We start from the raw sequence: 24,577 nt of genomic DNA on the forward strand, positions 1-24,577 counted from the left end.
TCCTCCTCCTCCTCCTCCTTAGACCGACAAGAAAGACCCCCAGGGGACCACCTCGGTGGCGGGCTTCGAGGTCCTTCTGCAGAAGCAGCTGAAGGGCAAACAGATGCAGAAAGAGATGGCCGAGTTTATCCATGAGAGGTAACAGTTTCATTTCAGATCAGACTGTTATAACAACAAAACAGAGGCTGCAGTTTTGTTGACAGCAGCTTTAATTAATTAATAAACGAGAGTGCCAGACACACAGTGTCTTGAGACTCCAGAGGGAGAAATATTTCCATTGCAGGAGCCAGAGAAGCTTTTATTAGACCTAGTCCTCACGTATGTGGGTATTTTTGGAAACAGTTTTTTTCTCCTTCATTCTCAAACAAATCCCATCCATATAAGCAGTATTGTTAAAAAAATCTGAAGCACTGCCAAGTGCATGTCAAACCATTAGGCAGTGATAGAACCCTAAAACGTGTTTCATGCTACTTGTAGCTTTGGCGCAGTGCATATAATGAAATTGCGCAATTGCAGCTGGGAATTCTGCGTGAAGGGTCTGTGGAGGGTCTGAGCACTGAGCTGCACACCTCCAAGACTTCCTAACAATACAGATAGGGTCACCCTAGGACCTCTAAGTGCATATACGCTGTTGAAATTTCAGCACTTAAAAATTGGAGCGCTTTGATGAAATGTTGACTAAGTAAGTTGGAAAATATAAAAACCTAACAGCTTTGACTGCAGTCAGTACAAATGACAAGACGTTTGTAGGAGACCATGCGCACCACACTCACCACGCCAACTGCGCCAAACACATGAAACTTGAAAGACATAACCCTAAAGCCGTGTGGGCCAATCACACAAGGAATTAAAAGATGTTGGCCAATCAGAAGCCTGGGAAAAAAACTGTTGTCAGAAGGCTGCTTGGTTATAATGGCGCATCACAGCTGACGCCTCTGTTCTTCAACATAGTGGAAGACTAACTGTGCATTGATGTGTAAACATGTGAAAAGTCCTATTAGCAAGGTTAGAGCCAGAACTGTTTTTGCCAAGTCGGCCATATTACACGAAATGTCACCTCATTTGTGATGCCTTAGAGTAGACATTGGTTATATGAAACAAGCTAATATAAAAAAGTTTGACCTTGGATGATCAGTAAGCTAATTATTATCTCAGTGACCTCCTCACTTAAACTATAAGTGTGGTGATATTCTATGTTTCTCTTTTTGTCAACAAATCCAATAAAAATCCTGAAAAATTAACAATAAATTGATCGTACTAACTAGTGTTATCTCCAGTGTGTATCCAGAGCCTGATATATCTTCTTCCTCTGTGCCATAGAGCTCCATTATTGTCCAAAAACTATTAGAAACACATCAGTGAGCCACACTGTTGCACTGGGTGACATGTTCCTTCATTACCATGAACACACACACTGTAGTTTAATCTGACTCAGTCCTGCACACACCGTCCTGCTGCCACAAATACCCACTAGAGCAACAAATGTGGATTAATCCGCCACTGAAAATGATCCTCAACAAATGCCTGTCGTCATCCTGTTTATTTGATAAAACTACAATGAGCAGCTGTTCGGAGGTGGAAGTTACAGATCCTTTCTAAAAAATGAAATCATATATTTTTTTAGTTAATTTACGTCTTGTTTGAGACAAAGGCATTGTTGGTTTTAGGATTTACTAACGATAATAAAATCTTTAACCTTCTTCTTTTAAATGGATTTCAGTCCAGTTTTGTCAGTTCTGGTAAATATTCAACACAGCTACATTCTTCATCATGGTCAGAAAAATCAATTAATGCACCTTCTTAGTGTTCAATAGAGCCGTCAGAGTTTTATCTCTCTGTGTGCTGTCACCAGCAGTATTTGTTAGTCTGTGTTCTTTTGTCCTTGTGGTGGCACGATGGAAACTTTGAGATACTTCTTGCATCATTTATTTTCAGGGGGAAACCGAACCTTGCACACATCAAGTAACACTGTGGCAGTTATAGTAATAACACCTAACATACATATAACCAGTGGTAGAATGTAACAAAGCACATTTACCTCTCTAAGATACTTGTACTGTGAATCAATACATCCATATAATGTGTTGATTCACAGTACTTCGATATTGTACTGAGGTAAATGTGCTTTGTTACATTCTACCACTGGTTATATATATGACACTTTATACTTTTTATAGTTATAGTTATTGGTTATTTTGCAGGTTCAACTATTGCATATGTTGAAGCTGGTCATGGAACAGATATGTAGACAGGAGGAGATTTTAAAGGTAGGATCTGGAGGATTTTCAAACAAAACAAAATATAGACATATACAAATGAAATCCTGCTTAATCATCACCTATGGGCTTCTACCTGTGTGGTGGTGACTCTGTTTGCAGAGCTCCTGCCCTTTAATTGTATTTTGATGTTTTTGTGAGCTCGGACCGCTTCTGGGCAGAGATTTCCCCAGCCAATGAGAGAGCGCATGTGCCATGCTCGAGCATGTCCGAGCGTGCACCAGCGCGAGCCTTGCCTGAACTTCTTTGTGAAGCCTTCTTAATAATAATAATAATAATAATAATAATAATAATAATAATTTTATTTATAGAGCACTTTCCATCAAAGTGCTGTACAGTTGCAGAACGTTTAAAAACATGTGAAAACAGGCACAACAATAATAATAATAAAACAACAATTCAAACATGAGTAAAAGAAAAGGCACAAACACCTACTCATACGTGGCAGCATACAGGTGGGTCTTAAGCTTGGCTTTAAAAACCTCAACTGAACATGACTGCCTGATGTCCAAGGGAAGACTGTTCCATAAAGTAGGTGCGCGGAAGGAAAAAGCCCGCTCACCTGCTGTTTTTTTATTCACTTTTGGGACACTCAGATAATCACTCGCCTGGGAGCGCAAAGGTCGTATGGGTACATAAGTGTTAACAAGTTCTGACATATAAATTGGAGCAAGACCATTTACAATTTTGTAAGTCAACAACAGCACCTTGAAATCGTCTCTGACCCGAACAGGGAGCCAATGAAAAGAGGCCAATACAGGGCTAACGTGTTCATAGCGGGATAGTCCAGTCAGCAAACGGGCTGCTGCGTTTTGGACCAACTGCAGACCACGGAAGCTCTTCTTGGGCAGCCCAGATAAAAGCACATTACAATAATCTAGCCTTGAAGTTACAAAGGCATGAATAAGAGTCTCTGCATCTTTCAAGGAGAGGATTGATCTGATCTTAGCAATTTTTCTGAGGTGAGAAAATGCTACTTTAGTCACCTCCTTTACATGTGAATCAAAAGAAAGGGTCTGATCAAAGAGCACTCCAAGATTTTTTACCTTATTCTTGCAGTTAATAACACATTCATCCAGAGATACAGTAAAATGGTCGAACCGATGGCATAATTTTGCTGGTCCAATAGCTATCATTTCGGTCTTAGCTGCATTAAGCAGCAGAAAGTTTGTTGATAGCCAGGTCCTCACAGAGGCTAGACAGGCTGTAAGTTTATCAGAGCAGGACCCATCTTCTGCAGCAATTGGCATATAAATTTGCAAATCATCTGCGTAGCAGTGAAAAATAATTCCAAAAGAACACATAATCAGGCCTAGTGGTGCCAAGTACAATGAAAACAGTAATGGACCAAGGACAGAGCCTTGAGGAACCCCGTACCTAACAGGGCAAGACTCAGAGAACGTATTGTTATAGAGAACACATTGAGATCGATCTGACAGGTAAGATCTTAACCATTTAAGTACCTGGCCTGAGATGCCAAAGTGGTTTTCGAGCCTGTCCAGAAGTATATTGTGATCCACAGTATCAAACGCAGTGCTAAGGTCTAACAATAGCAAGACAGATGTTGTATCTGAATCTAGGGCCAATAATAAATCATTTACCACTTTTGTGAGTGCTGTTTCTGTAGAATGATTAGCACGAAAAGCAGACTGTAATGGCTCAAATAGATCATTTGAAGACAGGAACTGTAACAGTTGGTGTGAAACCACTTTCTCAAGGACTTTGGATAAAAAAGCTAGATTTGAAACTGGTCTATAATTAGCTAAGGAATTTGCATCCAGATTTGGTTTCTTTAATAAGGGTTAGGGTTAGGGTGGCTAGCGAGAGATTAAGGATGTCTAAAATATATAAACCTAACGTTGACCAAAGCTCCTTTACTACCCATGCCGGGAGAGAATCAAGAGGGCAGGTCGTGCTTCTTGCAGCCATAACAATCTTAGTTAGCGTGGCCAAAGAGGTAGGTTTAAAAACGGAGAAGACTTGTTTTACAGAGCTACATATATTGACAGCAGAGTCTGGTCCCCCAGCAAGTGAATGGGTTACTCTGGATCTAATGTCCTCCACTCTATTATTAAAATGGTCCATAAAATCCTGTGCTGAGAGGTCAGTGCTGATGACTAGCTGTCGATCTTGTGTCAACTTAGAAACCGTGTCAAATAAAAGCCTTGGATTGTGCTTATTATTTAAAATCAGATTGGAGTAGTAGGCTGCCTTCGCTGCGGACATTCTGGACTGGTAAGTGGTCAGGCTGTCTTTCCATGTTTGATAATGACCCTCCATTTTAGAACGACGCCACTGGCGTTCCTGTTTTCTGCAGTTTTTCCTGAGACTTAACAAATCCACATTTAGCCAGGGCATGGGATTTTTTTGAGAGCACTTCCGAGACTTTGCTGGTGCCACCAGATCCAACAATCCCTGGAGTGCACTATTAAAATTTTCAGTAAGACTGTCCACTGAAAGGGATTTGGTGAAGGCTGAGTCAACTGTTGACGGCAGTCTGAGGTTAAGATCATTCAGGGCCCCAGGTCCTATATAACGAGACAACCTCATATTTGGAGATGTTTGTTGAGTGGAAAATAGATTAGGAATCATAATATCAAAGAGTAACACTGAGTGATCTAAAATTGGCAAGACAGAAATTTCATTAATTGACACAGACAACCCATAGCCTAAAACCAGATCTAAAGTGTGACCGTGCTGATGTGTTGGTCCAGAAACAAACTGTATAAGGTCAAAAGACTCAATAACATTTAAAAGTCTTTAACCAGAGGCTTGTCGTTACAACAGACATGAATATTGAAGTCACCAACAATCAGTATCTTCTCATAATGTAAAATAAATCTGGATAAAAAGTCAGCAAACTCCAAGATGAACTTATCGTTGTACTTCGGTGGACGGTAAATCACAGCAATTAGAACAACGGATGGTATATTTATCGTGAAAAGCTGCAATTCAAAACTGGTGAAGTGATCACAATATGAAATCAATTCACATTTAAAACTATTATTGAAAAATGAGGCAATTCCCCCTCCTCTACAAGTCAGCCTAGGAGAGCTGAAAATCAGGAGGACAAAGTTCCAACAGGGGTGTAACTTCCCCATCACGCAACCACGTCTCGGTTATAAACATTAAATCTAAGGCATGAGAGTTACAGAGGTCACGAAGGACAAAAGTTTTGTTGGATAGTGACCGGGCGTTTAGGAGAGCCATCTTGAATTTGACCTCTCCATCAGTCACTCGTGGGGTGCAATCCAGCTGACGCAGGTTATCGACATTCACACCACCATTTCCATGCCACCTCCAGTTTCTTGGTTTATAGGGTCTGGGTTTAATCAATGTTGAAATATTTAAGGGTTCTTTAGTTGACATAGGAGGATGTGAGATACTTGCAATTGGGGCGATAGCTTTGATTGAGGGACTTGCAGCTAATTGGGTAGCTGACAGGAAAGGCCAGCAGGGGGAGCTCTCAACAGACTTAGCAGCCACAGCAGCAACAGAAGCAAAAGCAACAAGACCCGCACTGTCAAGGCCAGTGATATGAGGTGAGCGGATCAAGGACTGGGCAGGGTCTTGCTGAGGAGACCATCATTTTAAACTGAAGGCGATGAAATTAATGAAGTTGCGACTTAGCCTTTCTGTTCCCATCCTATTCAGGTGGAGCCCTTCTTCCGTATCTCCGGGCTCTGTAGACCCGGGAGAGTTGAGCCTGATAGGAGGGGCCGAATTTGAATGTGTGTTTACAAACAGTAACTGGAAAATCCTCCAGACCCTACCTTTAAGAGGTGCAAAGGTAGTGGCCCAGGCTAAGCAGGGACAGTGGTTGAATGGGAACTGCCCATTGGTCCGACATCCCATTGTTCCGACCATATTAAACCCATTGTTCCGAAGTCCGATCTGAAATCATCATGATGCCCTGTGGTTAAGGTCTGGTTAGGTTTAGGCACAAAAACCACTTGGTTAGGGTCAGGAAAAGATCATGGTGTTGGTTAAAATGAAAAAGAAAGTGACAAACACATAAGCCGTGAGCCTGCTCCGCCGCAAGCCTTTCCCAGCTGACCCAGAGCCGGTCGCGGCGCACCATCAAGACAGAAATATGCCCACCAGGAGCCATTAAGCACCACGGACCGTCGGACTAATAGGATGTTGGACCAATGGGCTGTCGGACCAGTGACATGGACCCGGTTGAATTGGGATGGTGTAGAGAAGAGGAAGCTTAGTTGGAGGGACCTGTGGAGTATGGAGGAGAATCGTATTAGATTCCTGGTAGGGGCTACATACGATGTGTTACCAACCCCCCAGAACCTAAAACTGTGGGTAAATGAGGACCCATCATGCCCATTGTGTTCAGGTACCGCAACCTTAAAGCATATTTTGTCAGGCTGTAAAGTTAGCTTGTCACAAGGCCAATATACATGGCGACATAACCAGGTGTTGAAATGTTTAGCTGCAGGCATCGAAGGGAAACGAAGACAGGTGAATTCAGACGGTGTTAAGGATAGGAGTTTAGCAATTCAGTTTGTCCATGAGGGAGAGAAATACAGAAGGGATGCGTTAGTAAGGAGGCAAGGGTGTGGCTGACTAGAAGGTGCTTGTGATTGGGAAATGCAAGTAGATTTAGGGGGAAAGCTTGTTGTTCCCAAGGAAATAGTTTGTACCAAGCAGAGGCCTGACTTAGTGTTGTGGTCAGTGAGTCAACGGATAATTTATTTCATTGAGCTGACAGTTCCTTGGGAAGACTCAGTGGAAGAAGCCTATGAAAGAAAAAAGCTTAGATATGCAGACTTAGGAGCAGAAGCTGAGCAGCGAGGATGGAAGACTAGGATTTGTCCAGTGGAAGTGGGGTGTAGGGGATTCATAGCAAGATCAACTGTGTCACTCCTGGGGGAACTCAGAGTGCGGGGACAGAGTTTGAGGAAGACAGTGAAGGAAATGTCAGATGAAGCAGCCAGAGCAAGCCAATGGATCTGGAAGAGAAGAAATAATGTAATTTGGGGGCCAGCAGGGGGAACTATTAAGCAGGGTATATAACTCCTTGAGATCAGGTGGAGAGATCCACTTCCTCTCAGGAGAAAATCCAGGAAGAGGGAGGTTATTTAATTGTGGGAGTGGCCTATTTGAATCCCTTTTGTTTGAGACCACGCTGCAAGGTGAGTGTGTTTGCTGATCCTGTGAGTTTATCTATCTCCTTTAACTTTAGCTTATATTGTAGTTATGCTATGTAGCATGTGAAATAGAGTACGGTGAATGTGCTAGGAAAGATAGTATCAGCACTGTCTCTACCTGGAGCTCGCATAAACAAAGCCTGGGGTTGGTTGAAGGTGGCGGTGCTGTTTGGGCTGAGAAAGCCATGTGTAAGTAAGGTAAAGGAGGTTATTGGGTTGGTGCGGGGAGCAGTGAGACCTGGCATTAGGGGAGTGTCTCTGGGACGCCAGAGATCACTGTCTAGCCTCCTGGAGGTGTCGTGGGACCAACTAGACGAAACACCGGTGAAAGGAGGTTCCCATCCGATGACCCCAAAGACATGCTAGTTATCACTGCTCACTGGTCTGTATAGTTAAGCCTTGCCATAATAGCTTATCATAGGGCTTAGGAGGTTATTCACTGAGTGCTGATCCTTTCTCTAGAGCACAAACTTCTTGTGTTTATTTGAACTGAATACATACCGGGGCTTACAGTATAAATTATGATGCTTTTTCCAGAGATTTAACTACCCAACAGTATTTAAACTAAGTAAAAATATCAATGCAGGACTTCTACTTGTAACAAAGTATTTTTACACTAAGGTACTTACTGATTTTACAAAATTATCTGAATACTTTCTCTTCGTAAAACACGACATTTCAGATTTACAAAATGTATGAAAATGTTTGTTCTTTATGACCAACATAAATAAAATCAACAAGGCAAAGCTGCACCATCTTTCTTCATCTATCATGACCAAATTATAAGTAAAGTATTTTGGCTATTTATGCATGTAAACAACCTTGGAAATCACGATTCCATCATGATGTATGTAAAATACATAACAACACCCCAAATTTGAGTGAATGGTGTGTGTGAAATCTTTTCAAATGTGGCAAAATGCAAATTGTCTTTATTGTTCTTTACACACATGAGATGATCATGAAGCTCATTTTATAAATGATCTGTAGGGTTCCAAGCTTTTGTGTAAAGGCTGAGGGTTGAAATAATTGCTTGCACTCAGTAATTAAAGGGGCTTTAGATCGCAACTGAGCAAACAGGAAATGCATAGATTGCTTAGATCCCAGTGAATCTGAAACAGGATGTCAAAAAACAAAATGCATAATTAGGAGTTGGGTTACAACTTTTACATCCGCTCTCACGTCTTTCTATATAATTAGCTCCAGCTAATTGTACAAAAGCTCTTTTCACAACCTGGTCCGAGTCGTGGGAAGTTAATGAGGATTCGTCTCTGAATAAACTCATAGATTTGATTCAAGAGGCCGCCATCTCGGAAATCCTTCAGTTAGATTTCTATTCAGTGCTGACCTTTCCGTGTTTCGGCGTGTTGCTCGGTGCTGCTGAGTATCTGAACATTAAGTCAAAGCGTGTGCGTTGTGACCTTCTTTAGGTGACAGATTTACTCAGGTGTGGATGGTAAATGTGAGACTGGTGCAGGAAGTGAATGTCACAAAGGGCACAAACATGGCTACCCTGGTTGAATGGCCCTCGGGGTAAATCTGAGCACATCTTATTTCCATCTCCCAAATGGAGAAGGAAATGAGAACAGCTCTGAAAAAGTGCTGCTCTGTACAATACTGCAGCAGAGTTTCTCAAAAGTACAATGAGATTATTGATGTACGTGGGTCAGGGCTGGATTTCAGCCTTTGCAGCAAATTGTAGTAGAAGTTTCTGTCGTTCTGCTGCAGTGCACCCCTGAAATCATCTGTGTTGGAAGTATTTTTACCACCTCACTAAAGCAGTTTCTGCCCTCCCTTGAGCCAGGCAGCTCGGGTTTTCACATCTTGGTTCTTTGCGTTTCAGGATAAAGATTGAAGAAGAATATGCCAAGAACCTCTCCAAGCTGTCTCTGAGCCCCCTGGCAGCACAGGAAGAAGGGTGAGTGCAATAAGCAGATGCTGTGCGCAGCTCGAAAGCTTCCTCTGCACAACACTATATAGATTTAGTAATTACAGACCTGTGTCTAAAAATAGTTGTTTTTAAAATAGACTTATTCCCACACTACTTCTCGTTTTTGACGCACCGTGTTACTACCATCAAAGAGCGGTTGTTTAGTCTGTCAACAAAATCACACTGAAATCTCTGAGCACATCTCAAAATCAGTAGACAGAAAACATTTGGCTCGAGAAACAGTGGATTTTGGTCGCTTTCCAGCTCTGGAAATTCCACTATTACAGAACATTTTTGTTATTGCCATAAAATTTTGACGAATGTGAGACCCACACACAAGTCCTGATGTCAAGTTTGCAGGGTCAGACAATCAGAAATTTTGTGAACAAGCCAAAAGATTAATCAAGTTTATCTGGCAGGGAAAATGAAGGCAAACAGTAATTTACAACCCGAACTGTGTGTTGTAAACATCCATCACAGTTTACAGCCTGACTGTGCTAATCTGGCAAAACTGCTGGCTCGTTTACAACTTGTCTGATTGTCTGACTGCTTGTGTTTGTTTGAGAAGTACACAATTACTTTAGTGACTACAATATTATTAACCAACGGTGTAAGTATTGAGAGATATCCATCATAAGTGTAAGTCCTAAATTCCAACATTTACTAAAGTGAATGTACTAAAGCCTTCAGTATTGCAAAATGTAAATATACTCAATATGGAAAATGGCACCAGTCCAAGTCTTTTTTAATCAGTTTTCATATATATATATTACATTATTGGATCATTAACACATTAGTGTACTGTGTACAACTTTTTGGAAAGTTTTTACATTGTTTGATAGTCTACTCTGTAACAGTGGATCTTAAAATGAAAGTAACTAATAAAAAGTACAATATTTCCCATTAAAATGTGATGAAGTAAAAGTATAAATTATAGATAGATAGATAGATAGATAGATAGATAGATAGATAGATAGATAGAGCAGGAAGAGCTGCAGGTTGCTGCAACTATGCATGCTGCCATCAAATAGCTGAACTTGTACTTAAGTGCAGTTTTTTTCTCCTAGTCCTCCACTAACTAAAATGTGGATAAAATTATTTAATTGTGTGGCTTTCTAAATGTTATTGGATCAAATTTAAACAGTAAAACAAGTCACGTCGTGGGGGTTGTGACACAGATGTCTCTTTTCCCATGTAACTCTATGGGAAAAAGTCTTTTTGGGCCCATTGGCATCACGTGATGGACCCAGGACGTCTGGCTCACTTCCTGGGGTCCCAGTTTATCTGCTCTTCCATAAGAAGAAGAACATACGGTATATTTTATTAATCCCTGAGGGGAAATTCAATTTTTCACTCTGTTGTCATACACTGAACATTCCCAAACAGGACTTATACATGCATGAAATGGAGAGATGTCAGAGTGAGGGGGCACCCATGGCAGTTGGGAGTTCAGTGTCTTGCACAAGGGCACCTCGGCCCAGGAGGTGAACTGGCACCTCTCCAGCTACCAGTCCACACTCCATGCTTGGTCCATACAAGGACTTCCTGAGCCAAGTCCCTATGGGCTGAGCTACTGCCACCCCTAAGCTGTTAAAGTTGGCATGTCCGGCTAACTAGCTCACTATCTGCAGTAATAAGCTAACTGAGCATTACAGAGTTAGCATAGCAGTGGGTAAACTGTTACAGGTATCATTTCCCTGATTATAATGACTAGCACCTCCACTGTTTGGGATAAACTTTAACTTTAAACATCTTTGGGGGAATAGTTTTGGAGAATTGTTCAGTGTTTATGCTCTCTGAGTGCTTTCTCTAGTCCCATCACAAAGGTGCTTACGGGTTTAATTTATTTTGCATGGCTATTTTCTCAGGACTCTCGGAGAAGCCTGGACTCAGCTGAAGAAGAGTCTTCATGATGAGGCCGAAGTTCATCTAAAGTTCTCCAACAAGGTAATAGCTGCTGAGGACACTGTCGGAAAGGAATGCAATTATTGTGATGTTTTATCTAGAGTTGAAAACCACTCATTGATGGAGTACTTAATTGACAGAGATATTAATCTGCAACTCTTCTGATAATGGATTAATCATTTTGTTCATTTTTCAAGCAGCAATGAATGAAAAACACTGACTTTAGATTCTTAATCTGCTGCTTTCAGTGAACTGAAAATCTTTGGGTTTCCAATTAATGGTCACATAAAGCAAGAAATTTTTTTGACAAAAACGATCAATTAATTTGTAAAGATTTTAGGTGTAAACAGTAACTAATGGATTAAGTAAGTAACATTTATGGCTTTCTCTAAATCACAATCGTTTAAGAGTCCACTTTCATCCTGGTGTGGATGCTTTTGTTGCGCAGATCTCTGCACCTTGAGGTCAAGTGTGTAATGTTTTCAATCAGCTGAAGTAATGGATACTTGATCTGACCACATCCTGAGGTGACGGGGCTTGTTTACCTCAACCTTGTCAGCGCTGACTGAAGAAAATGACCTGTCCGCGGTCCGATTACCAGCGATGCAGAAACGGCACACTGGCCTCAGACTTAAATAACGCAGAGGCTGCCTCTGAGCTCTTTCATAGCCCTCTGTTGTCTAATTAATTAGTTTTGTGTTCTGACGAGCCCCCACCCAGGGCCATGCAGCCTCCTTCCTGCTCCACCAGTGCACTGACACTCCATGCTTCATTATGAGACGGGTGAGGAGAAAGTAATGCATGGTCAGGCAGGGAATGAGAAGTCTTATCAAGCCTGCAGAGGCGCTGGCTCATTTTCTAATAAGCTACATTTCATCTATATCTTCCAGCTCTGGCATTTGCACTAGATTAGCATTCTGTGTGGAGAGCCGACACTGCTGACAAGCACTTTGCAGTTTATTAAAGTGTCATAAAAAAAAGTCTTTTTCATATTATTGGACAAGTGTTTGGTGAGAAATAGAAACTGAGACTAAAAGTGTAACAGTCTCCTTTTATGATGATAGATGTGACTTTGTAGAGCAGGAAACAGGGTTTCTTCAGCAATAAGCCTGAAGAAGCTATAAAATGCACCATGTCAGGAGATGTACTGATCGTAGAGAAAGGTATTGGCACGTAAAGATTAAGAAAAAGAAAGTAAATGTTCTGTGAACCTTTTGTTTCGAGCAATAATGAAATAATAATAAAAAAAATAATAGAAAGTGAACGTTCTGCCAGGGAGTTTAGTTTATGAGTGATAACAATGTATTTGCCAGTCTGCACTTACTTTAAGTGCGTGTACTGTAGTAGCGGTAGTAGTTGATTTTTTTGTTATCAAACTTATAACAAATGAATAGTTATGTGATGTAATGTAGTCACAGGTGTGTACCACTAACCATCATATATTTAGTCATGAGATTGCATAATAGCACATCATACAGTGCATTCAGAAGCAGGGATTTTTTTTTGTTTTGTTTTTTCTGCCATCTTCAACAAGAACGTTTCAATTACCAACAGCTGACTTGTTTTCACAGCTCCACTCTGAGGTGGAAAAACCCTTGCTGACATTCAGAGGCGACAACTTCAAGAAGGACCTGAAAAAGTACGACCATCACATCGCCGACCTCAGGAAGCAGCTGGCAAGTCGCTACGCAAGTGTGGAGAAGGTACTGAGTCTGACCTGCTGGAAGATTATTATGAAAAAGACCAAAAGCAGCACACCGTGCATTTTTAGACGGCAGATATTTGTACATATGAATTTGTTCCTCGTCATTCCTAACTGGCTAACGTTTCTCCCAAATAGTGCAAAACATTTCCAGTGTCACTCTCCAAATAGTGATAGTGTAGCTGCAAAACAAAATACACATCAGTGTTTGTATATGTCAGAGAGTTACATAATAAAAAGAGCTCCAGTAACTCCTACACTTGGAACATATTAGTGCAATACTTTACTGCTTCCCACCTGCTAAAATCATTTCATGAATGAATTCCCTCTGTGTACGCACGTTTGAGTTTTTTTTATTTTCATACATTTTCTTGTAGGAATAATGCATGCTTTGAGGGGACGCAGCAATATGTATTATGCACAAAAGACAAGAGGCAACGTGGAAGCAAGAATATAATTCTACATTTCTTTGTTGATGGACCAACATTTTCACCTCACCCAAGAATTATATGAGATACATGATACTGATATTGATAATATTATGGCCTTTTGACAAATGTATGTGCTTCTATTTATTTTTATTTTTTCAGTACACATTCTATGTATGTATAAAAAAAAGAAGAGCCTTAAGCGGGATTTATATTTGTGCGTCAGCTCTACGAAGACCCTTTGCCGTAGCCTACACACGTGGCCTAGGCCGGTGTGAGCATTTATACTTGTGCAGTGGTGTGTCTGTGTCACTCTGCAGGTACACCTCCAAACCATTAGTGAGTGTCGAGGTTTCTGTGAAGTGCTGTAAAGTTTAGTTGATCAAAGACACACTCAAAAGACACATTAAGAATAATTTAATAGAGACAATTTTAAACACAAGTACGCTTATTATCTGCTTCATTATAACTCACAGCATTCACAGACCTTTGTTGGACACATTTTCCCCACAAATAAAACATGCTAATATTTTTAGCACAAGCCTATGGCATTTTACATTGTATAAATTAGCCTAGCAGCTAGCGGACTTTTCCTCTAGCCAAGGACAACAGCAACATTTAACAAAGGTAATGGTACATAAGTTGGCTCCATTATAACTCACATGGTTCACCGACAAAACAATTGTCTTATACTAAACATGTTTTCCAAACAAAAGTAACATGCTAACATTATTCACACAAGCCTATGGCATTTAACATTGTATAAATTAACCTAGCGACGAGCGGAGATTTCCTCTTCTCATATGAAGCCAGGATAAATTCTGAAGTATAAATCCCCAAAGGATAAATCACACTCAAGACTTAAAATGCTATTTTGTGGGGGCTTTACTGTCTTCACAATTTATTGCTTCTTATCTGTGAAATTAAGTAAATAAAAGCTTTGTTTCCACTGAGAGAAATGGTTTTAGCCTCCAACTATAGACAGGAGGTCTGCATCGCCGACACATAGTTACATTTCTGGGGGAGGTGCACGACAGGCTACAGCGTAGGTTACAACGTTGACTTGATGCAGAGCTATAAATCCTGCTTTATAGTGGAGGCCGTACTCATAAGCAGGGTCAAACTGTATTTTTTGATTATTCACTGTTGCTGTGTCTCTGTTCTCGCACAGCACAGTTTACAGTGGTAATTGATGTCTGTAATGTTTTTATCAGTTTAAATCACTAGTCCCATTCTGGAGAGGAAGAGACCTCTGCAGGTAATTTGGCTCCAGGTGAAAACCTCTTGAACAATGAACATTGAAGAAATTCTAGCCAGAAGAAGTTTTAACTGGTTGCAGTCTGCAATTCAACGCTACAAATTCCCCCTAAATCTTGCTCACTTCACTGGCACAGGCAGACAAACACAGTTTAATCTGTTTCTTTTTTGCTATTTTTGCTTTTGTGGTATTTTGGAAAGGCAACAAAAGATACTTTACTCAACTCTGCTGACATACTGAGTATAGCTACCAGCTAGGTTAGCTAGCAAAGAGTCAGCTGTGTTGCATGTTGTCAAAAGGTGTCTGTTAGTTGGTTGTGTGTTCATTACCTCTGTCATTCATTTGGCTGTGCTTGTATTTATTTATTTTTTTTACCTATTTTTCATTTAGTGTTTTCTGTCTTTCACTAAAGTTTATCCCTGCTGTAAAAATGATTTCCAGCCAAAAACAAACTTTTGGCTCCATCTCTGCTTCACTGCATTAAGTGACCTAATCAGTGGGTTTATGTTGACTCCATCCCACGTGTTTATTTTCTTTTGTTGTATGTTGACAAATCGAAATTTTCTCTGCATCACAGTTAGTGTATGTTCACTTTTCACACACTGTTTCACTGTGACCTTCAGAGAGGTGTCTCAATAAGAGGAAAGACTCAATAATATGGATTAAGAAAAGATTAAAGGATGAGACCAGGATCGGACGTCAGTAGTCAACATGAAAAGGCCGTAATGACTCTTGTAATAGATGTAGGCACAGTAAATCTGAGGATTATGCTGAATGAGTCATTGTGTCTACCTTCACACGTCCTGCTTGATGTGTTTGTGTGTGTGTGTGTGTGTGTGTGTGTGTGTGTGTGTGTGTGTGTGTGCGTGTGACGCAGGCCCGTAAAGCCCTGGCAGACAGGCAGAAAGATCTGGAGGTGAAGACCCAGCAGTTGGAGATCAAACTCAGCAACAAGACGGAGGAAGACATAAAGAAGGCCCGGCGGAAATCCACACAAGCAGGTCAGGAGTCACAGAGCTTTATTAGAGAGCCAGTCACAGTAGCCATGTTTGGAAATAGTTTATTTGTGCTCTATTTGAACTTTACTTGTCACCAAGTTACCAAACAACTGCACCGAGACACATGGAACAACTCCGGGTTTAAAGTAAACTCAGGGTTTTAAAAACACAAGGAAACAGACTTTAGCATCTGTTAGCAGTGTTGTAAAGGTAAAGAAGGTGAAACACAGCCAGAAATATCCGTCACATGTTCAGCTAAAGTTAAGGCAACTACAGTCTGATTTATTTGTCTGTCCTGAATCAGACATCGCCTTTAGTCTGGGTTTGCGTAGGCTAGTTTTGTAAGTCTTAAAGGAATAGTTTGACATCTTATTCGCTTTCTTGCCAAGAGTTAGAAGAGAAAATTCCACTCTCATGCCTGCACAGTTAACATTAAGCTACAGCCAGCTATTTAGTTTAGCTTAACAGAAAGACTGGAAACAGGGGGAATCAGCTAGCCAGGCTCTGTATAAAGCTAACAAAATCAATATATCAGTTACTTAGTCTGTTAAAAAAAACCCATTAAAACAATGACAGCTTTGTTGTTTTACAGTTATGTGTTGGGCTGTTTTGTGGCTGGAACTAATTCAACATTGTAAAATCAAATTAACTTCACATTACAACAAACATGCATCAAAATCTGCAAGTTGAAATTGGAATTCATAGTTTTAAGACAGTAACTATCCACATGTAACCCATTCTTTCTCTAAACTAGGGGTGGGCAATATCACGATATTTCAAGGTATTTTTGCGATAACGATATTTTTGATGATATGACAAGTTAGTAAATATATGTTTTATTAGTAATTTAAGAAAAAAGAATTGCAACAAAATAACTGATATAGTTTTACATGTCAACCAGTTTGCCTTTAAATGTTCAGTAAAAACTAAAGAAAAATGATCTCTCATTTCTTTAGTTTATAAACAACAACAGTAACTCAGAGTGAGATTCAGATTCTGTTTACAATATTAATAGTTCAACAAAATAAATTTTACCACAAATTACACATTTAAACAGCTTCCAAATACAAAAAGTGTACCCTGGGATCTATATATATAAATCAACAGGTGATTTCCTTCTTTTAGCAAAATTCTGAATGATTGAGTTGTGCTTTTTTTTCCACCTGGACCTTTATGCTCTGCCATTTCTCCTATAATCATCACGCTGTAACCTGTGACAGGCAATTATGCTAACATAACTATTGCACATTCAAATATAATATATGCAACAAAAACTACATATTGTGTAGTTACAAAAAAACCCTACATATTATGTAGTTTTCCCATAACTACATATTATGTATGTGTTTTTTGTCGAGCCGCGAGTGTCACGTAGGTTTACATTGACAGAGGTTTATGACAAAATCACTTGACAACACAGACTCCTGTGTGGACGAGAGGAGGAGACGCTGTGCTGCTGCCGGAGGAGCCACTGAATGAGAGCAGTAGCTCGCTAAAATAGTCTGTACATAAACATTCAGAATGCCCAGGCCTAACAACGCCATAGTTTATTAAATACTACTGAGGCTGCTCCTCTTTTTGGAACCATCGTGGAGTTAGTAATAATTCCTCTTTCAGCCGTGCTTGTTGTTGCCGTGGGTAACAGTATGACGTCAATATGCCAACAAGTCAAAATAACACTAGTATCACGATATGAATTTTTCATATGATTTTAAAGATTATAGCTGTATTATCATGAACAAGATGATATGGCACACCCCTACTTTCAACCAATAAAATGCCAATCTGCCCTACACATCAAACTGTGATGTGCTAGGTACCCCACTAGCATCAAATTTGGATGCTCAGTGACTGCTTGTGACATGCATTGTGTCTTTTCAAAATAAACCTCCGTTTTCACAGGAAATGTAAAGTTTCTGCTCATTAAATGCACACAGTCTCTTTTTAAAATAAACTTAGACCACAGGTAAAAACTTTGTTTTCAGGTTTACTTCCATAGGTTTAGGCAACAAAAGGGAGTAACTTAATTGGTCAGGTTTGGAAAAACACCCACTATGGTTCAGCTTAAAGTAACTACGTTTGTTACTAATGTTATGTGAAGTCGTCCCCAGTGTAGCATGCTACACCTGTACCTTACCTGTAGTCCACCTCCCTTTCCATCTCTTTGCCTCCCCACCCACCCACCCACCTCTGCGGACTTTCTGGCTCTTCATGCTACAGCAGTTGCTCGTAGTATCAAAAACTGCATTGTGTCTCATACCGTTTCTGGAGGGTGCCTTGCTGCATCGGTATCTGACACCAAGGGCCACTGACCAGGTGTCAGATTGGAGTAAAAGAATTTATGGAAATCTGGACTAGAATGCTTCTGTATTGAGGAACAAGCAAAAAAAAAAAAAACCCCACGGATGTCAAAATTTTATTTGCCCCTTTTTATAATCAAATTAAGAGGTTCCATTAGCCGCACTCTTATCTTTTATTTGAATGAATTAATGTTTGTTTTACTGGCTGTTCACAGAGGCGACACTTCACTGGTCCTCTCCAGTGCGTGATATAACATTAAATTTGATGTGAAGCTAATTTGGTTTTGTATTGTGTAATTAGTGTAAATTGTAGAAAAGGATGAGCACAGCAAACGACAGACATCCCACCTGAGATACTCTGTGTTTGACATTTTAATAAGAAAGAAGATGAGTTAATGTTGTAATTGTTCTGCTCGGCTTCAGCAGACAGAACTGCACCGCAGGAACCTATCTCTGTCTCGCTTTCTTCCACTCAGTAGATTAGTCACAGTCCACAGCACTAATCAATAGCGCTCAGTTACAGTTAAATTATGTCGGCCTTGTGTCGGTGATCAGCGCTGCTGTGCCAAGGTTGGGCCAAATGTCATTACAGCTGACTATAGTCGCTGTCAAAGAGAGGAATGTGTTTTACCTTCACTGAATGAATTTTAATAAGCCTCAGTCATGTTTCTGGTTTACTATCTGACACTCCCTGTTTTATATAGATATACAGAGAGCTGAAATATTCTGCAGTGTTCGGCCAATTGACAAAAATTGAAAGAAGATCTAATTAGGATTTGGGACCGAGATACAACAACTAGGAAAAATCTGAAGATTTATACTCAGCTCCTTTGCTGAATTTTTAGAAAAAAAGCCCAAAGTTGAATTCAAACTGTGAGCAGTTCAGGTTTTTAGCACTGGTTTAAAAATAGTAGTTATCAAACCAAATCTGAGACCTGTTTCATTTTTGTCCCAGAAACGTGCAGCATTGTGGGCAAAGGGAGTTTCAGCTGTCAGGAGCAGTTATTTTCAAGAAACCATTCCACATTTTTGTTGTAAAACAATCCCAAGATATTAAAATAGAACTCATCCAACAGTCTTTACAGCCTAATTTAGACCATATAACAACCATGACAACATGTTCAAGTCCACATTAAACCATGAGTGATTTGTGAGCGCCCTCTGCTGGTCCTTTAGGTTTTTGCTCGATGTGTACCACAGATCACACTGATAATAATAACAGACATGCATCTGAAAAGGAGCATTTAAAAAGCCTGGGGGAAAAGAAGTAACCTTGTAAATGCTGACTGTTGTTTTCTTGTGAACTGACCTCTGACCTCTCCTTCATGCTCGTGTCTGTATTCTCCAGGAGATGACCTGATGCGCTGCGTGGATCTGTACAACCAAACCCAGTGCAAGTGGTTTGAAGAAATGGTCACCACCAGCATGGTAAGATCTTCTCTTTGGAGAGAACTAATGTTTAGCCTCAACAAACACACTTGAACTCAACATTGTTTGATAACTATGACTAATTTTATGAGAATCACCTATAAGATTAATTCAGAAATGATACGGGAAAAGGACCATTCCTTCTGTCTGGGGGTGTTAGAGACCTCAGCTTGTAAAATACAGTTACTTTTTGTGGATTTTTATTTGTGGACAATTTTGAAAGGACATTTTATACAGAATTACCCGTATCAAATCCCATATAAGTGTATTTTTTCTTTTGTTATTAGAGTATTACAACATAAAGTAAAATTAAAAAAAATAAGTCACACTTCCCATTTATTTGTCTGTGAATGACTTGACGGTGAAAAAGGATAAACACTTGCTCATAAATATCCAATATAACATAAAATATTTGATGTAATAACAATGTTTTATCACCTTCATCAAATATGCAGCTCAATTTGTGTCACAGGAAACTTTAATACTTTTCTATGAATGGGGATTTAACATGGTGATAGGAAACAAGAGAATATTTGAAGGGACAGTTCACCCCCAAATCAAAAACATATATTTTTCCTCTTACCTGTAGTGCTGTTTATCAGTCTAGGTTGTTTTGGTGTGAGTTGCAGAGTGTTGGAGATATCAGCCGTTGAGATGTCTGCCTTCTCTCAAATATAATGGAACTAGATGGCACTCAGCTTGTGGTGCTCAAAGCGCCACAAGTCGGAGAAAAAAGGTTGATTTTGCAATTATGATTATTATTATCATTACTAGCAGTAGTAGCAGCAGGAGTAAACATATGGCAGTCGTGTCAAACAAAGAGGAAGAATAGCAAATGTCAACAAAATACAAGGGTTAACAACTTCTCTCGGCTACTGGCGATGAACTTTTGTCTTTCTTCCACTTCAGGAGCTGGAGAAACTGGAGGTTGAACGGATTGAGTGGATTCAGCAGCATTTACGCCAGTACACGACTCTGCGGCACGAAACGGACATGTTCAATCAGAGTGTGAGCTCCTTTTTCCTGATTTTTCTCTGTGCATGTACTGAAGATAGGAACTTAAGTTGATATCAAACTGATGTGCTATATATGAGTATTGAATACCCTCTAGAAACAGCACTTTAAACGTGCTTGATTTTCTTTTAGATTGGAGATTATTTGCATTTTGAATCAGTTCAACAGCAAACATCTGAGCAAGCCATTATTAGATGTGCCAGTGATTGCAACTGGTTTTGACATGATTTGCGTGCCACTTTGTGTAACTGCTGTGACACAGTGTGCCCTACAGTCAGTCTTTCCCCCTGCCAGCCTTTCATCCAACACACTGACGCTGTCATCACTGTGTGCCCCAGAGAGAGCCCACCCAGACGCTCTGCTTATTTAGGAGGGGAAGAGTAAACCCTGTAAATCTAATGGGATGTAGTCTGCCAGCACAAACTTCTAAGAGATGATACACACACTAGAGATCAAGCTCTTTCTTTTTTTTTTTTAACATTGTGTTTATTGAGTTTTTTGTGTTACAAATATTTAGGTAATACAACAGTGAGCAGTGTGAACACAATCCGTTACCCCAAATAAAATATATAAAATAAATAAATGACTAAATAAATAAAATAAAATTATGGAAAAAAAGATACCAAAAATGAATAACCTAAAAAATAAGAAATGCATGGTAAGAATGTATAGATACATTGGTAGAAAGGGAAAGGAGTGAGAGAGAGAAAAAAAATAAAATAAAATAAAAATAAATAAAAATATCAATTGGATTTCTCTAGTCAGCAACTGGTATGACTCTTCAATCTTCTATGTCTGCTGTTTTCAGATGTTCAATCAGATTACCCCATATTCCCTCGAATTTATCCGGCCTTTGTTTTAGATTATACATTATTTTCTCACTGGGAGTACAAGAGATTAGTTCACTGAGCCAAAGAGAGGGTGGAGGTGAATGTTCATTCTTCCATTTAAGAGCTATGCACTTATTGGCTATTGTCAAAGCTATTCTTATGAATCTGATTTTGTTGCCCCTCACAGGTAGCATCGACACATCTCCTAACAGAGTTAACCTTGGTTCAAATGGAATATTTATCTTTGTTATCTTGGATATGGTTCTAAGTATTGTTTCCCAGTAGTTAGACAGCTGTGAACATGACCAGAACATATGAATGAGAGAGCAGACTTCAGATTTACATTTTGGACAATATTGAGAGATTGTCTGGTTTATGTTATGTAGCCTTTCCGGGGTGAGATAGGTTCTATGTATCAAATTGTATTGGGAAAATATGTGTCTACTATTATGGGAAAAGCGTTGGGCCTTTTCACATAATTCAGTCCAGTCAGCATCATCAAAGTTGTGGGATAAGTCAGCCTCCCATTTTGCCCTAGCCTTAAGCCCCTCTTTTTCTGTACATGTGAGATATAAACCCTCTGATTCCTTTTCTACTCCTCAATATATTATCTAAGGGTTGTTCTGTAATGGGTAGAAATCTGCCTCCCTGTTCTGTTTGAATATAATGCCTAAGTTGCAGGAACTTGAAGAAATGCCTCTTGTTAAGGCTGTACTTAGTCGTAAGATTTTCAAATGACTCTAAGACCCCATCTTTGCATAGGTCCCCAAATATCCTGATGCCTTTTGTGAACCATACTTGGGTGATGTCATCTCTTAGGACCTTTGGTAAAAGAGGGTTTGTATGGAAGGGAGTAAGGTGATATAAGGGTTGATTACTTTGGGTCTTTTTACGTAGTTCAGACCATATTTTATAGGTGTGTTTTATAAATGGGTTTGTTGTCAGCATTTGGAGATGTTTCAGTGAAGGAACATATGGAATTGATGAAAGGCACATAGAATTAATATCGTGCTGCTCTATCTGTAGCCAAGAGGGGGGTTGCTGTAAATTTACTTTCCATGCCCAAACTCCCTGACATTGTGCTGTCCAATAATACATTTCGAAGTTAGGAAGTTTCAGTCCCGCTTCTTTAGGTGTTCCTTGAAGGACTCTTAACTTTATTCTGGGGGTTTTGCCCTTCCATATGAACCTAGACACCACTGAATGCAGCTGTTTAAAAAAGTATTTAGGTAATGTAATGAGTAGCATTTGAAACAAAAATAGAAATTTCGGTAAGACATTCATTTTGATACAATTGATTCGACCTATCAAAGACAAGGGAAGGTTCATCCACCTATTGAACTCTTCTTCAGTTTTCCTTAATAGGGGTAAATAGTTCACAGAGAAAGCTTTCAAACGTACACTGGGAATCTGAAGGCCCAGATATGTTAATTTCTCAGGGCTCCACTGAAAGGGTATATTACATCTTGATATTTTAGTCCCCGCTGTGTTCAGTGGCATGACAACGCTTTTATTTAGATTTATCTTATATCCAGAAATTGCACTATATTCTGTTAGAGTTTCTAATAATGCGGGTATTGATGACCCCGGATCCGTTAAGAAAATTAAGATATCATCTGCGTATAATGAAATTTTATGAGTGGTCTACCCTATCTGCTTCCCCTTAATTAATGGATGGGATCTTATTGCCACCGCTAGTGGTTCTATCGCCAGCGCGAGTAACAGGGGCGAGAGACCACAGCCTTGTCTTGTAGAGCGTGAGAGGGTAATTTTAGAAGAAATATCCTTATTTGTTTGGATTTGAGCCATTGGGCATCTATATAACATCTTAACCAATTTACAAAAAGTGGGACCAAAATTCATTCTATTCATTACTTCAAAAAGACAGTGCCATTCTACACGATCGAAAGTTTTCTCTGCGTCTAAAGACACAGCAATTGTTGGAGAACAATCTGTTTCGGAGGCATGTATAATGTTAAAAAACCTTCTGACATTATCAAATGGGGAGCGATTTTGAATAAATCCAGTTTGGTCTAAGATAATTAGGTCCGGAATATGTTTTTCCACTCGTAGCATGAGTATTTTAGAGAATATTTTATAGTCTGTTGATAAAAGTGAAATCGGTCTGTATGAACTACATAATTTCGGGTCTTTCCCTAGTTTAGGTAAAACCATAATTAATGCCAATTCCAGAGATTCTGGCAGTTTTCCAGTTTTAATCGCATGGTTATACATCAGCAGTAAAGGGCTAAGCAGTTTAGGGAGAAAAGTTAAAGTAAAAGTAAAAGTTAAAAAATTCGACAGGGAAGCCGTCTAGGCTGGGGGACTTCCCTGACTTGATTTTGGAGATGTCCGATATCTCTTTTTCTGTAATAGCTCCCTCCAAACTTTCCCTAGTTCCTTCATTAAGCTTTTTAAGGTCATATTTATCTAAAAATGTTTTGTTTTTTTTCAGGAAAATTACCTTGGGTGGAATAAAGTACCTCATAAAAATTTTTAAACATGCTGTTTATTTAGATCAAGCTCTTTTGTAAGCAGAGTTTACATTTTAAGTGTTCTCTTTTATATGTTATAATACTCACTGACTTACACTGATGAAAAAAAGAAAAACTGGAACAATTCTTTAGTGTTTTACCCAGAATTTAGCTCATCTGGATAGAAATTTTTTTAATCTCAGATTACTAATAAAGTAATTACAGGCATTTTTGTACCTTAAGCACTTTGTAGGGAGTTTTAAAATAATAATGTTGATTTGTTTCAGCTGTCTCTGTTTTATTGTAGCTAGCCAGCTAGCTTAGCAAGCTAAGAACGCTAGCCTGGCTCTGTCCAAAGGTAACAAAATCAGCCTACCAGCTCTTCACTAAAAAATATGTTACTGCTCAGTTGCTGCACCTGCATCCTATGATATCAGCCCATTAAATGGCCATTATCTGTTTGTTTTTTTAGCCATATACAGTACATATGGATTAGAAGGGGCCTGCTGCACCCATTAGGTTCAAAGGCTGTTATCAGCCCATTAAATGGCCGTTTGCATATCCAACATTGTGAAATGGTTACAGTTTTTTAGGCTTGTTTTTTACTTATGTTAGGTATAGGCATAAAAACTAGTAAAAACAATTGTTTCTTGTTAAAGTGAATATTGACTTTTTGTTTCACTTAACATGCGAATCCCACTTTCCTGAGTAAAATTCCTGTTTTGTTTGTTTGTTTGTTTGCTTTGTTTTTTATCCATCTACCACCCCTTCCTCTCGCACAACATGTACTTTCTCACTTTTTATTTTACATAGCCCGACTCCACCCTTTGCTCCCATAATTATTATTACAGCCACAAGAAGTTGCCACCTAA

At 39.5% G+C, this 24,577-nt stretch overlaps 1 protein-coding gene across 4 annotated transcripts in view; it reads left to right on the forward strand.

Moving 5' to 3' along the window:
* gas7a (growth arrest-specific 7a) overlaps positions 1-24,577 on the forward strand; it is a 68,886-nt gene that overhangs the window by 41,562 nt on the left and 2,747 nt on the right. For all 4 annotated transcript variants that reach the window (XM_049560534.1, XM_049560535.1, XM_049560537.1 and 1 more), the window contains 7 exons: positions 23-138; positions 9,282-9,356; positions 11,237-11,315; positions 12,845-12,976; positions 15,539-15,662; positions 19,308-19,387; positions 20,297-20,395. In XM_049560534.1, the coding sequence (XP_049416491.1) occupies positions 23-138; positions 9,282-9,356; positions 11,237-11,315; positions 12,845-12,976; positions 15,539-15,662; positions 19,308-19,387; positions 20,297-20,395 (705 nt within the window). The remainder of the gene's footprint in view (positions 1-22; positions 139-9,281; positions 9,357-11,236; positions 11,316-12,844; positions 12,977-15,538; positions 15,663-19,307; positions 19,388-20,296; positions 20,396-24,577) is intronic.

Source organism: Epinephelus fuscoguttatus, linkage group LG19 (assembly GCF_011397635.1).
Source record: "Epinephelus fuscoguttatus linkage group LG19, E.fuscoguttatus.final_Chr_v1".
NCBI lineage: Eukaryota > Metazoa > Chordata > Actinopteri > Perciformes > Serranidae > Epinephelus > Epinephelus fuscoguttatus.